General features: G+C 38.1%; 2 protein-coding genes across 5 annotated transcripts in view; one reads left to right on the forward strand and one right to left on the reverse strand.

Annotated features, from left to right (window-relative positions):
• Positions 1-4,368, forward strand: part of ece2a (endothelin converting enzyme 2a) — a 102,354-nt gene extending 97,986 nt beyond the window's left edge. For 3 of the 4 annotated variants that reach the window (XM_077221850.1, XM_077221851.1, XM_077221849.1), the window contains exon 4: positions 3,344-4,368. In XM_077221850.1, coding sequence (XP_077077965.1) covers positions 3,344-3,631 — 288 coding nt within the window. In that variant the 3' untranslated portion in view covers positions 3,632-4,368. The remainder of the gene's footprint in view (positions 1-3,343) is intronic. The other variant, XM_077221852.1, reaches the window with a different exon arrangement.
• A 5,580-nt stretch (positions 4,369-9,948) lies between these two features.
• On the reverse strand, positions 9,949-12,718 carry camk2n2a (calcium/calmodulin-dependent protein kinase II inhibitor 2a). Its single transcript, XM_077221754.1, has 2 exons — positions 12,213-12,718; positions 9,949-11,653 (listed from the first exon to the last, which is right to left on the reverse strand). The coding sequence occupies exons 1-2, from the start codon at positions 12,379-12,381 to the stop codon at positions 11,583-11,585; spliced, it is 240 nt and encodes a 79-aa protein (XP_077077869.1). The 5' UTR covers positions 12,382-12,718; the 3' UTR covers positions 9,949-11,582.
• Between the last annotated feature and the right edge of the window lie 1,361 nt (positions 12,719-14,079).

Below are 14,079 nucleotides of genomic sequence, written 5' to 3' on the forward strand. Positions count from 1 at the left end.
AAAGAGGTTAATGGCAAGCCCTGCTTCCGTCCAAAGTTGCGAATTTGTGTATGTGCATGAGCAAAAACTTAATATCACATAAAACATTTGCAAGTAAAGCACCGTTCGAGAGAAAACAAAATCATCAATTGCTGAGAAATTGGCACAAAATATCTGTAATAAAAATAGTTGTTGCAATGGGGGAAGCTACTGTGGCTTTTTTATTTTTTATTTTTTGTACATCAATTATTTGCACCTCAGAGCACTCAGACGAAATGCAATAAATGCTGTCATGTTATCTTGAATTTGGAGGTGGAGGCCTGGTGCTTGGGAATGCAATCATGTGAGGACTCTTCTGGGAGGTCATTATACTAAATCATTCCGATGACAGACTTTGACTCAGACATTTTAGAATGAACAAACCAACATTTGAGATGCTGTACAATGAAATTAGTCCACTGGTTTTATCCAGGTATCCAAGCACATCCTCTGCTGATGTAAAGTTGCCCATCCAGGGATTTACTTGGGTAAATGTGTTTCCATCATAGTTTATGCACATTTTTTCTTATCTATAAAAAAAGATCCTTCTCAAATGAACACAAGTTTTTACTTTTTATCTTTAGAACATGCTCATCTTGGCGTTTCCATCCAGCGTTTTTTTATGCAATATCCCAAAATTCACATAAAACGGGTGGATGGAAACATAGGTCAAACCTGGTGCAACACATCTTGAATTGTCATATTTGAATTGAATGAGATACAGCAGAAGGCATGATTTTGAGTGGATCATGACACACTCTAAATTTAGTTCATATGGACATATGTTTTAGTTCCACAGAAGAACGAACCCTTTAAGAATCAAAACTCATAGTTTAAGCACATCAGTCTAGGATTAACTAGAAAACATTTATTTATTTTAAACTGGGAGAAAGTCTGTGACGTTCTTTTCATTCCTGAAGAAGTTTTTGGTGGAAGTCTGGAAGTTTCTCTCTCTATTCTCTCTCTTTCTTCTCGCACACTCTCAGATTCCATGTTGACATCAGAAAGTGTGAATTATTCATTTCTTCAGGCAGATGAAGAATGGGTGGCAGGGGCATGTGATGCACTCACACTCATGCAAACTAACCAATATACACAAACACTCCATGCTCATGGGCACAAATACACTACCATTCAAAAGTGTGATCTCAGTATAAAAAATTCATATTTTTATTTAACAAGGATGCATTCAATTGGTAAAAAGTGACAGTAAATACATTTATAAGGTTACAAGAAAAAAAATATTTCAAATAAATGCTGTTCATTTGAACTTCCTATTCATTATAAGAAATATTTCTTGATCCTCAAATTAGCATATTCAAATTATTTCTGAAGGATCATGTGACACTGAAGACTGGACTTCACACCATTACAGTTTTAACTGTATTTTTAATCAAATAAATGCAGCTTTGGTGAGCATAAAATACTTCCTTAAAAAAAATCAAAAAATCTTATCGACCACAAACTTTTTAGCAATAGTGTAAACATACATACTGATAAACACACACTTACAGTACAAAACCACTGGGGTCATATTGTTTTTAAATAAAGTTTTCTATAAAAACTAAACAATTGCCCTTAATCTACAATACTTTTATCAGTTTTAGATTAAAAGAATCTTATTTTCTATTTTTTACTTTTGAGAATGTCCCTTGATATCTTTAAATGGTGATTTTTATCATACTTTGGAGACAATTTTGTCCATAAAGTAAACCTACAGCTAGAAAACCCATATACACAGACACACTCAAAACGTAGCTGTAAGGTACATTACTGTGCATTGCATTTTTCTCCTGGCTGCATCTGTGAGAGTTTTTGTTAAAGAGAAATCTGCAACTTCCGTTCCCCATAGAAAATCAGCATATAATTCATTAAAAATGTGATTTCAGTTGATTCTATCAAAGGTTTGGTATTGGTGGCAGTAAATATTAAGGAAACAATTTTTATCCACAATATCACATCGAAATTGCACAACGAATGTATAACAATGAAAAGTTTGTCATAGTATTTTAAAGGGATAGTTTATCCTAAAAATGAAAATTAAGTCATTATTTACTCATGGTGTTCTAATTTTGTATGAGTTGAGCTCCAACCCTGATCAAACACACCTGAGCAAGTTAATCAAGGTCTTTAGGATCACTAGGAAATCACAGATATGATTTTGATAAAGGTTTGAGCTAAACTCTGCGGGGCAGTGGCCCTCCTGGATCGGATTTGAGGAACCCTGCCCTTCTTTCTTTTTCTGACCACTAAAGGAGAAATCTTAAAAAATGCCCTCTCACACTCGTCCGGTAATGAACAACGACCAGCAGCCAACTTAAAAAAAAAAGATGATCCCATGCGACACGTGGTTTACATTCCAAACGTTCAGGGGTTATATGATTGGGTTTGGTGAAAAACAAACTGAAATTGAATGTATTATTTAAAGAAAATACAGTAGCACTTTATTTTACTGTCCTGTTCCGCATGTACATACTTATTATAGCAATTACAATAACTGGGTTATAACTAGGTACTAAACCTGAACCTATCCTTAAACCCAACCTAACCCATGTAGTTACATTATATTACCAGTACTTTCTTGGGTAGTAGTACACATAGTCCTACTGTTAAATAAAGTGTTACTGAAAATCCTGACCTTGACTGTTTGACTTCTGTGCACAGCTATGCGACGCACAGTTCATGAGACTGTTAGCACTGCAGTTCACTTTTCTTCACTGAGTTGAATATCTAGACCGGAACTTGTCTGATGACAGTTGACAGATGTCGTGATTTCTCACGAATTGTGTGCTTTCTCTGGGTAAATCAGAGTGAACTGTGGTGCTTATAGAATTTCATGAACACGCATGTCGCATAGCCATGCACAGAAGACTAACGGCCAAGGTCAGTTTTTTTCTTTAAATAACACAATCAAATCCTGTTTTTTATTTCACTAAACCGTTTCTTATACCCCAGAACACTTGGAATATATGGCATGTGTCACTTTTTTTAAAAAGTTTGATGCTGATCGCTATTCACTGCCATTAAATGGACGAGCGTGAGCGGGACTTTTTTTCAAATTCTCCTTTTGTGGTTTGAAAAGAAAGAAATCCATACAGCATGAACAACACCAGGGTGAGTAAATGTTGATTTAATTTTCATTTTAGGTTGAACTAACCCTTTAATATCTAATCCAATTCCACTTGTGTGGACTTGGGGTGTGCAGAAAATGTTGATATTTATAATTTTTTTTTTTTTTAAAGTTGGTATCAGATGTAACAATGACAATAATGTAGGTAATGCTCTTAATAATAATAGTAATCAGGTGATTGGTTTTGCCCCGCAGGTCAGTCGTGTTTTGAAACCCGGAGGCCGTTTCATCTCTGTTACATTTGCGCAGCCACATTTCCGTAAGAGACTCTACGCTCGAGCAAAGTACGACTGGTCTATCAAGCACTATCACTATGGCAGCAGCTTCCACTACTTCCTGTATGTTCTCACCAAAGGGGAGGAGCTTAGCCCAGAGGATGCGGCACTGGAGAAGAGACTGCTCCAGGAAACTCAGGCTTCACCCACTGATGTCAAATTTCAGGAAGTGGATTCTGAGGACTTCCTAAATAACATTGGATTATAGGGACTTTTACAGCATTTGTCAATCAAGAGACAGCTGACCGAAGTTGCACATACTTCTTCATAAAAAACTGTATGCTCTTATCCTTCGTTCACACCAAAATGACGAATCTTTCATTTAATAGTTTTCTCACCCATGTTGTTCCAAATTCATCTTTCTTTCGTGGAAGGCACATGAAACAAGATGTTTCTTTTTTCTTTTTTTTACTTTTAATCTACTTTTGTGTTCCAGGGAGGAAAGAAAGTCATACAGGTTTTTGAAACAACATGTGTTTGAGTAAATTATGACAAAATTAAAACATTTTGTTGAACTATGCCTTTAACAGTTGGCTGGCCTTTTTTAAACAGGATTGCTCTGTTTATCTGGTGATGTTAAAAAAATGCTTCAACTTCCCTTTTAGATCCTGTGAAATTTTGAAATGCCATGTTTGACTTTTATGCCACTCTGTATCGGTTTTGAGTTGGTTCAATACATTGACTTGGAACGACAATAAGCTTGTAAACAAATATATTGTCTGTTTTTTAAAAGCTTTTCATACTATGCTTTTTTAGGACTCTTTCATGTACATTTTAACTCTATTTTGCATTCTCTCTCTCTCTCTCTCTGGCCTATTTCTCTGTGCGATTGTGTTGATTGGTATGACAATGTTGAGTGCTTGACACCAGCACACTTGTGCAGAGACAAATCTGTCACAAAAGCTTCTCCAACAACAAATAAACAGACAGAAAGAAAACAAACAACCCTGCTGTGTTCCAGAATATGACAGACGTGTATGTGTGTGCGCGCGCTGCTTTGGATGAGGAATGGCTGCGGTGAATCTGAGGAGGCCATTAATAAACCAGAAATCATCTATTTTTAATTTTGCTCTGGAATGTAATTACTGTCTATTTTTAAGACTTGAGGAAGGTGCCTGAATTTCAGAACAGCTTCCTGTGTGCCAATGTGAACATAGATTGAAATGATACACTGTGATTTTTAATAGTAAATAGAGGAAAGTTAGTCTTGAATCAGGAGAGACCAAAGCACTTTTAAACCCACTTTATGTTGTGAATGTTTGCCACGGCATTACTAGGTGGTTGCTAATATGTTCTGAGTGGTTCCTATGTGGTTTCTTCATAAGCCATCTCCAAGTATGATATTTGATTTCTTATGTATGGCTTACGTAAATCTATGGGATTTTAAAATCCATTTTGCTGTCTTCCTGGGAAAATTGGAAGTTTGATCGCTTTGAAAAGTAATAGTAAAATATTTCCTCCTAAACAAATTGCACAATTTGATGAATTATGCACCCAAATTAATTCTTAAATCGTTGAATTTAAAGCCCTAACCGTGTGAAAAAGTAATTGCAAAAGCAAAATATGCCAGTAGCAGTTTCATAAACTTTTAGTTCAGAGTTAATCATGTCCAGATTGAATGTATCACCTGTGAAAGCTGATGATGTAGTCACAGGTCATTCCCCTTCACTGAAGCACTAAGAAATGACGTCAGGCCAGGGATGGTTTCAGATGGCCGCTGGTATCGGGTGAGCCGTAGGTATCTGGTGTAGATTTATTCTGTGATCGTATCCTCACACCATGCTATGTGATGTTTCTTCAGGAAATTATTGCTGCCTAAACACCACAAAGCTGCTGTGGAGAACAGGAGACCCTGATTAGTCTAATGGCTGGTTATGTTTTGATTACACCTTTGCAATGCAAACCCACTTGCAAGTTTTGCAAGTTTTAAAAACATGCAAGTTTTACTTTATTTTGACATTCTTAAGATTATGATGTTTTTTTGAATATTTGAATATGAGTAATTTCAGTAGTGTATGTGTAAGATGTTGGCATGTCTTAGAGAAGAATGAAATCAGTCCTTGTATGCTCACCAAATTTAATTGGATAATTTGGCTTTTAAATGTCAAAAACATGTGTTGTTGTACTTACAACAAAGCAAAATTTCTGATGGATGTATGGATGGATGGTTGGGCAGGCGATAGATGAGTAAATGGATAGATATATCAGTTGTTATTGTTTGTAATCATTACTATTATTGCACCCACAAGAAAAGAATCCAAAATGATAATATGTCCCTCCAATATTATTATTGAAAGATTGGGATCTGCCTGTTCAGGCTCATGTTTCTGTAGGGACAAATGTGTTGTTGTTCAGCTGGGGGGGGGGGGGGGTAGGGGAGGGGAGGGGTCAGGACACACCATTACATCATCATCCAGCAGCGCAGCCGGCAACAACATAGACCGTGGTATTGATAGCAGACACATAAACCCCTGCTCACAGCCGATCCACTGACCACACTGGGGTAAACATTTCACTAAGCTACGTTAAGGACAGAGGCCTGTTTGTGTGTGTGTGTGTGTGTGTGGGTGTGGGTTTGGTTACTACTGCTCTTAAGGTCAAAGCAGGGGTATTTTTGGAACAGAGGGTAGCACTTCAAAACCTAATTGATTTCATTTATTTGTTGAAAACAAACTGTTTACCTAACTCTGCTATCCTTGGTGCCGAACCTATCTGTTATGTGTAGGATTATGTAATGAGTTTCAAAATCTAAATTAAATTGTAATGTATTTGTAGACTGATATGTGTTTTTCAATGGCCCATGCTGATGTTTAGAGAGCTGGGTGAGGAATATAATGCTGAGACAACATATAATGTTTACAACTTTTACATTATTTGCTCAAAATGATCTAAATTCTGGAACTGATATAAGGTTGAAATGCAGCTTCTATAAATTAACCAATCACAGCTGATGTATCCAAAATAGACATATATTATAAATACTGAAAAACCGACAACTATTCATTTATTTTAAATATTATACATCAGACTGTCACTGAGACTGCAGAAGAACTGCAGGTTCTGGAACAACGTTCCTGTCATAGATCCAACTCTATTCCTAATCCATAAACTATCCCTAAAATCAAAGCAAAATGATAGGATAATCATATGAATGTTAAGTCCCAAGCCAAGCCCTGAACCTAATCCTGAAACATGATTGGATATTGGAAATATTCCACCAGGACCATGCAGCCATGCAGTAAATTAGAGTTTGAATTTTGTTTGCAATGTTTCCAAATTAAGTTCGACCCCTTGCTTATCATTTCCTGTTTTCTCTCTCCAATGCCTAATAAAAATGGTCAAAATAAAAAATGAGTTTTGCTTTATTACAGTGGCAAAATTTTCTGAATATTTATGGTTTATACGATCCAGTTTAAACACCTTCACTTTGACTCACAGTGGTGTTAAATGAGGATTTACTGCAAGAAAAAAAATATTATCATCTCTAATGAGGGAGATCAAAGGAAGAGCAACAAGCTGGGATGAATCAAGGACAATGCTCTTCAATCAAATGTCTTTCTCACCGGCAGAGAGCTCATTCTTTGAGAATCTTAGAATGTCATCTCTCCCTCTTTCTTCCGTTATCACGCTGTCATTATCTGCCGAGAGTTGAGCTTTCCATATTGGGTCAGGCCACAGCATGGCTCAGTCACTCCAGAGCTGCCGCGGGCCGCCTGTCTGTTCAGATAGTGTATCAGTAATCTCCAGCTCTGAGCAGCCTGTGTGAAGCGGTAAGGATTCCTCTGGGCATTGGAGCCATTCAGGAACACTGCAACAGCCATGAATGTGTATTAATAGACTGAGATGGTGAAGCTGAGTGTCCTTGACTTCAGATGAGTAACTGACTGATGGACTTTCTGCTGTGTGAGGACCTCGTCGAGTCTTTTCGAATAAACACGCACAGATATTGGGAGCCTGTTATGAACGCTAAGGTTAAACTGACATTGATCATCCAAAAAATCGTTTGTTTATTTCACTGGCCAAACTTGAGCTTGGGTCAACTGGAGTTATATAGAACGTTATCAGGATTGGATGAGTATTGGAGTTTAAATTGATTTAGGGTAAGCCTGGCTTGTTTCCAGATGGATCCTGAGCCTCATTGCACTCATCGGACATGGCTGACCCAAAGGCCACTCATGGGCGCATGACGGCACAGATCAGGGATAAAAGCGATTGATTCTCTTGCGGTTGAATCACACACATTGTATCGAGTGTGTGTTGAAGGAAAACATCAATAATGCGGTGAAATTTAACTGCACTAGATGTTTCAGAGCGTTCAGTGTAAACATAGATTTATCCAAGCTGTTTGGAAGTAATAAATGAATAACCTCGTCAGAGAAAACCATCTGAAATGACCACTAACATCCTGATTGTGTTTTCACCTTGATTACTGTCGCCCAAAAATGAAAATTCTGTCATAATTTTCTCGCTCTTATTTTGTTCCAAACCTGTATGAGTATCTTTCTTCTGCCAATTAAAAAAATATCTATTTTGAAGAATGTTTTACCAGAAATTTGACGGTAGCCATTGACTTCCATAGTATTTTTTTTCCTACTATGTACATGCAAGTCAATGGCTACCGTCAACTCTTTGATTACCAACATTCTTCAAAATATCTTCTTTTGTGTTCCATAGAAGAAAGAAATTCATACAGGTTTGGAACAACATAAGAGTGAGTAAATGACAGAATTTTAATTTCTGGGTGAACTAACCTTTTAAGGTGCCAGATCTTATATTAAAGGGAAAATCAGATTACTGTAAACAAGTATTCCTGTAGCTCATATTAGAGCATGGTGCTAGCAACACCAAGGTCATGGGTTCAAGTCCCAGGGAATGCATGTACTGGTAGAATGTTTACCTGGAATGCAATGTAAAAGCTAATTGACACTGGACTGACAGAGGCCAACCAACAGTAACTGACATGTTCTGCAGTTTTTGTCGATCAGTGAAGAAAGAAAGTCATACCGGTTTGGAATGACATGAGGGTGAGTAAATGATGACTGCATTTTAATTTTGGGGTGTACTATCCCTTTAAATATTTCAAGGAAACCATCAGATGATTTACCGTAAGTCTGCTTTATCAAGGCCTATGATCCATCTTCCAATGTCGAAGTGCAGAAGGTCCTCAAGTAAATGTCTTGAACAGTCTCCCTGTCACCATGACCGTGAGTTTAGCCTGAGATCAGTCTGAGCGTGATTACATGGGCATCAGCCCTGGTGCCAAACTTCACTATGTCCTTTAGGATATACAGGGCTGGAATGCACTCTCCATATGGTTTCATTCTCATAGACAACTCCAACACTAAAGATGTGAGGAGACAACAGGCCGAAAGATGATTGCAGTTCTCTGACTGAGCTCAACAGTAAGATATTACCACCCAAACATGAATTATATTGAAGCATTAAAGGTAGCATTAAGCATTAAAGGTAGGGTAGGGAATTTTCAGAGCTGCTAGCAATAGCAAGTTAGCTTTGAAAGCATGAGATCCCACCCTTCCTTCAGAGTGTCTCCAAAGCCACGCCTCCTCCAAAGCCACGCCTTCTTCAAAACACAAACACAAACAGCAGAGTTCAAAAAAGCGTTTCGAGACCATGTTAAACTACCTCATATTTCAAAGCACATAACATGACAATAATAATGCACATAAACAACTTAAAGAGTTCTGACCTGTACCACCTGACTGCTGTAGATTCATTTTGGCGTTGATGATGTTGCCATTGAAACGCATAAATTCGAGTCATGAGCCACTCCGAGTAAAACGATACATTCTCTTCCAAATGACAGGATTAACGGCGTGAACGCAGCATACGCTCGTTGTTTTGGTTCAGGAGGAACTGTAATAGGTGGCTGCTGTTTTGGTGCTCGGTGACTGACGTCTGTCTAACTCTGCATAGCATGAAATGCGCTGAAGACGCGTGATGTCTGTGTGAAGGTGTAGGGTGTACAGAGAAATGTATGGAAATACATGTTAACAGGCAGGTAGGACATTGTATCATTGCATTCAGACCAAACGGTCCTACATCTTCCACAGACGATATATATATATATAACTACAGTTAGACCACTTAGTGATTGCTATCAGGATGTGAAGAGAATTTCAACCAGCATAACAAAAAAATTCAGGAACAAATCACATACACTACCTTTAATATTTAATTAGACGACAACAGATTGATCTGGTCATTTAAAACAGTATGTGGCTCTTTTTAAGCATGTGACTACTTGTTTCATAATTTTATGGATAGTATTTGTCTTTTATATATATAAATATATATATATATATATATATATATATATATATATATATATATATATATATATATGCTCGGCTGAGATGCAAACATCATATCTTGTTTATTAGTAGGCCTGTCTCTAAATGCAGATGGGTTCACCAGCAGACTGTGCATGTGTAGCGGGGCCTCAAAATCAATGTCAGACTTGTTTACTTCTTTGTCACACAGTCAAATGACGACAAAATCCATATATGTATGTTCTTCCACCATTTATTAGTTCACCAAATACAGTGAAAATGGTATTTTAATATGCAATGATTCATTCTTAGAATGTCATGACCTTTTCTGTCGCTTTTTTGCTTAATAAAACGATGTTCCATTATTGAAAAGTATTAAGGTTTCATGCACAACAAACCAGTCAGTTTCCTTAGAATAATGGTAAAAAACAAAGCAAAAAAAATTTAATAATAAAATCAACAAAAGAAACATAATGTCCAAAAACCTGTCAAGTGACAAGTTATTTGAAGATATTCGTAAACAGCGCAGTATTTCTAATATCGCCATTTTTCTAACAAATTCAACAAAGCTCAAGTCACAGTTTACGATTTCCATATAACAGTAGTTCAACACAGATGTGTAGGTGTGCAAAAAACCAGAGAAACATTCATTCATCAAGTCTTTAAAAAAAAACATCCCAACCAAACTGAATTATCCTCTTGCCCCAGTCTAAAGATTTTTTCTCTGAAATATAAACATCCTTGTTGATGAATCTTTAAGACGACATACTAGCATATCATTTTAAATAACAAGTATTTAGATATAAAAATACAAATATTACTTTTTTAAAAAGAAGCGTGCCAGGGTATACAATTCATGGTGGCACCTCTGTTGGCACCGGAGTGAAAGTTCATGCAAAAAGATGGACATGACAAAAGAAATGAGGGGCTGATGAAAAAAAAAATCTAAATACATAAACGTAAAAGCTTTTGGAAGAAACCAAGATGCATTCATGTTGGTTTAATTACACGAGGTGGTAATGCACAATGTTCCTCTGTGCTGTACTGATGATGTGAATCCGTGGCGCAGGTGCGCAAATCAGCTGCAGTGAAGGGCAAAACAATAGATCAGCAAACAACGCTTCAAAGACTATACGCTTCAACACCTGTGGGCATGTGTATGATAATATTCTCAATTTCTGAAAAAGAACATGATGCAAAATATAGCCAAAGAAAATATTCACATTGCACCATCCGTAGCCTACATATAGTTCAATGATCATAATGGGAGCTCAATATATATATGTGTGTGTGTGTGTGTGTGTGTGTGTGTGTGTGTGTGTGTGTGTGTGTGTGTGTGTGTGTGTGTGTGTGTGTGAGGTCTACATTGTCTCTAAAAGCAGCAGTCGGATTGAAGTCAACGCTCAAGGCAGATTCCTGCGTGTGTGTGTGTGTGTGTGTGTGAAGGGGAAGGTCTTTGAGCAAAGATACTGTACAGCTATAGTAACAGAGGGTAAGATTCGGCTCAGTCTTCGGTTGAACTTGCTTACAGCGCTTTTGGAAGATGATGGTCGTGGAACAATAATGACAAGTCCATCCATCTTTTTTCACAGAGCCGCAGCGCGCGCAGCCACAACAACGTCTCCGACATCTTCCTCAAAGCCTTCATTCGGGTGTCGTTTGTATAGGAGAATTGCCAGCAAACCCCAAAGGAAATTCCTTCTCTCCCTTCTTTAATTCTCGTTTCCCCTTTTTGTTTTTAGCCTCCTTGTGGTTCCAGCGTCGTGCCACCGTCCTCCCATCTCTTTGCAATCTTCTTCACATGCACAACCGACAAGTGCTTCGAATCGGTGATAAAAAATTGAAATGTCTGCAAGGCATCGCGCGGGTTTAAACGCCTGGGGCTGATTTGTCGGTCATGCCTTTCAGCACCTCATCTATTCGGTCGTCCTCGATGACCACTGTGAAGAAGAAGAAGAAGATAGACAGCTGATGTCAAGACCCACAATCTTCCATCTGCTTTCAAACTGCGCAAGGAGACTCAAACGAATTCAAATGTTAAAATGAATATTAGATGCGTTTTCAGATCAATATCACCGAAATTACGGCAATTTCTCAGTCGGGTTGCGATTGAGGAAGACTGATGACAGATTAACATCTTTACATTAAAATGTTTTGGCTTGGTTTGGAGATCTGTCCTAACGTCAACAAATGTTTCAATCGTAGGTATAACATGCACTTAAATGAATAATTCGCTTTAAAATGAAAATTCTATTGTTCTCACCTCGATGTTTTTCCAAAACTATAGCCTATGACTTTGTGAACTGTTATGAACTGACAGTCTCGGTCGCCATTGCTTTTTCCCCCCCCCGTGCAATGAAAGTGAATGGTGACCGAAGCTGTCATTCTAACTAACATCTTTTGTTTTGCACATCGCTAAGAAAGTGAGTAGCCTAAATTACAGAAGTCTCTGTTCCTTTAACTTCAGTAAATTATCTTCCATCGGCATAACATTCTCACCTCTCTTCGCTCTGCCGATCTGTCCAAGTTTTGGAGGTCTTTTCCCTTGCGACGCTCCGAAGAACGAGTTGGTGTCCTGCAGCCCGCAGCTGAAGGACATCTGACTGACATCGTTGTCCGCTCCGTATCCGCTCATTTTCCCCTCTCCGTACGGCAGAACCTCGGACATGACAGCTGTGAAGGACGGGCTCGCGACGCAGAAGGCGCTAAAGAACTAATGTAGGTAGGCAGCTACGATGGATATGGCAACTATCCCCGCAAAACTAGTGCACTTCTTCTTCTTTTTTACGTAGATATCCCCCCGCGTAAATGTCAGACTCCTCGCACCGCCAACTTCCAAGTGACTGGAGTGCTCGGTGCAGAGTGCGTCGGGTTGAGGAGAGCGAGTGAGAGAGAGAGAGAGAGAGAGCGCGAGGCTGAGTGTACGGCTACACCAGCGGTCAGGTGAAGTCTGCTGTAAGATACGGGAGATCCCGCGATCATAAAGGAAACCCGGGCGGAACAGTGTAGTCATCCATCCGGGCGTGTGTGTGTGTTTGCGAGAGAGAGGGAGAGAGAGAGAGAGAGAGAGAGAGAGAGAGAGAGAGGCGCAAGGGTGGCCCCATCAGGCGAAAGCTGAGAATGGCGACAGGAAACACTGAACTGCGCTCTGCAGTGTTTGTGTGCACTTGTATGTGACGCATGGTGTTCGCGGGGACCACTGGAAAGCCTGTGGTTTGGTACCTTAAAGATAATATCGCAAGAAATAGCCGATTTATGGAGCTCAATTGAACCTCAAGAACTTTATACAACAACTTTTATTTGCCCATATCTGCTGTTACATTTCCATTGTTGTCACTGTTGTGCTGCATAGCATATAGGCCCCATATGTGTAATTTTTCAACATTTTGTTTGTTTTCTTTTTCTTAAATGTTTTTTTTATAATAAAGTTCACATTAGTTTTGTCCATGCCTTTATAATGTATTGTTGCTACTTTTCAAATGCATTTTATATGAGCCTATTTTGTTTTGTATACTTTGTACACTGTTTTTTATAGCGTACACGACTCAGGCGACTTTCAATCCTAAACTATGAAAACTCATCAAAATATTAATTGATTCTTTTTTTGAAAGCAAAAAAGTGAAATAAGCATGAATCATTTCAATTGTGTGAAAATGATTTTGCCCCAGATAAAGTCTTTGCAAAAGTTAGAGTTCCAAAAGTGTCAAAAGTCTCAGTGAAGAACATGCTTGATGTTTGAAGAAAACAAAAGAAAACCAAGAAGGCATTTGCATAGTTTCCAATCAATCTGTTTTTTTTTAACTATGCAAAAAAAATTAAATAGTTTGATTGTAGTAGGCTATAAGCCAGCCATAACAATAGGTCAATGAAATGAAGGTACGTTCACACCAAGAACGATAACTATAATTGTGTCGTTCTAATTCTATGAGAATAGGAAAATCATCACGGCTATAACGATCACGGAACGATATCGCTGGAGTTTAACGATGTCGCTGCATTTAAGGCGACAGACAATTCAAACGTTATCTTTAGATGGTGTTCACAAAGCCTAGTTATCAGTCTTGGTGAACGTGCATTGTCCATGGCAAGTTTAATAAATGCTAATAAATGTTAAAAAGAATGCAATTAAACATGTAATTTGTCTAGGCCCTAGGCTACTATAGGTCACATTACGGTTTCGTTACTTATAGACAAAGTGAGAAAACTATACGTAACTGCTTTGGGTTTGTTCTTTCATATAGAGAACCGTTTTTCTTCACTTTGCGAATTAACTCGAACAGTGTTTATGTTGTCATCATTTTGCCAATTATTGGCCTTATGGATTCCGATAAATTAAACTTAAGAAGAATCTGGAAAACGTTTTGTT

This window comes from Siphateles boraxobius, unplaced genomic scaffold (assembly GCF_051911475.1).
Source record: "Siphateles boraxobius isolate OS27281-9 unplaced genomic scaffold, OSU_SipBor_1 86, whole genome shotgun sequence".
Taxonomy (NCBI): domain Eukaryota; kingdom Metazoa; phylum Chordata; class Actinopteri; order Cypriniformes; family Leuciscidae; genus Siphateles; species Siphateles boraxobius.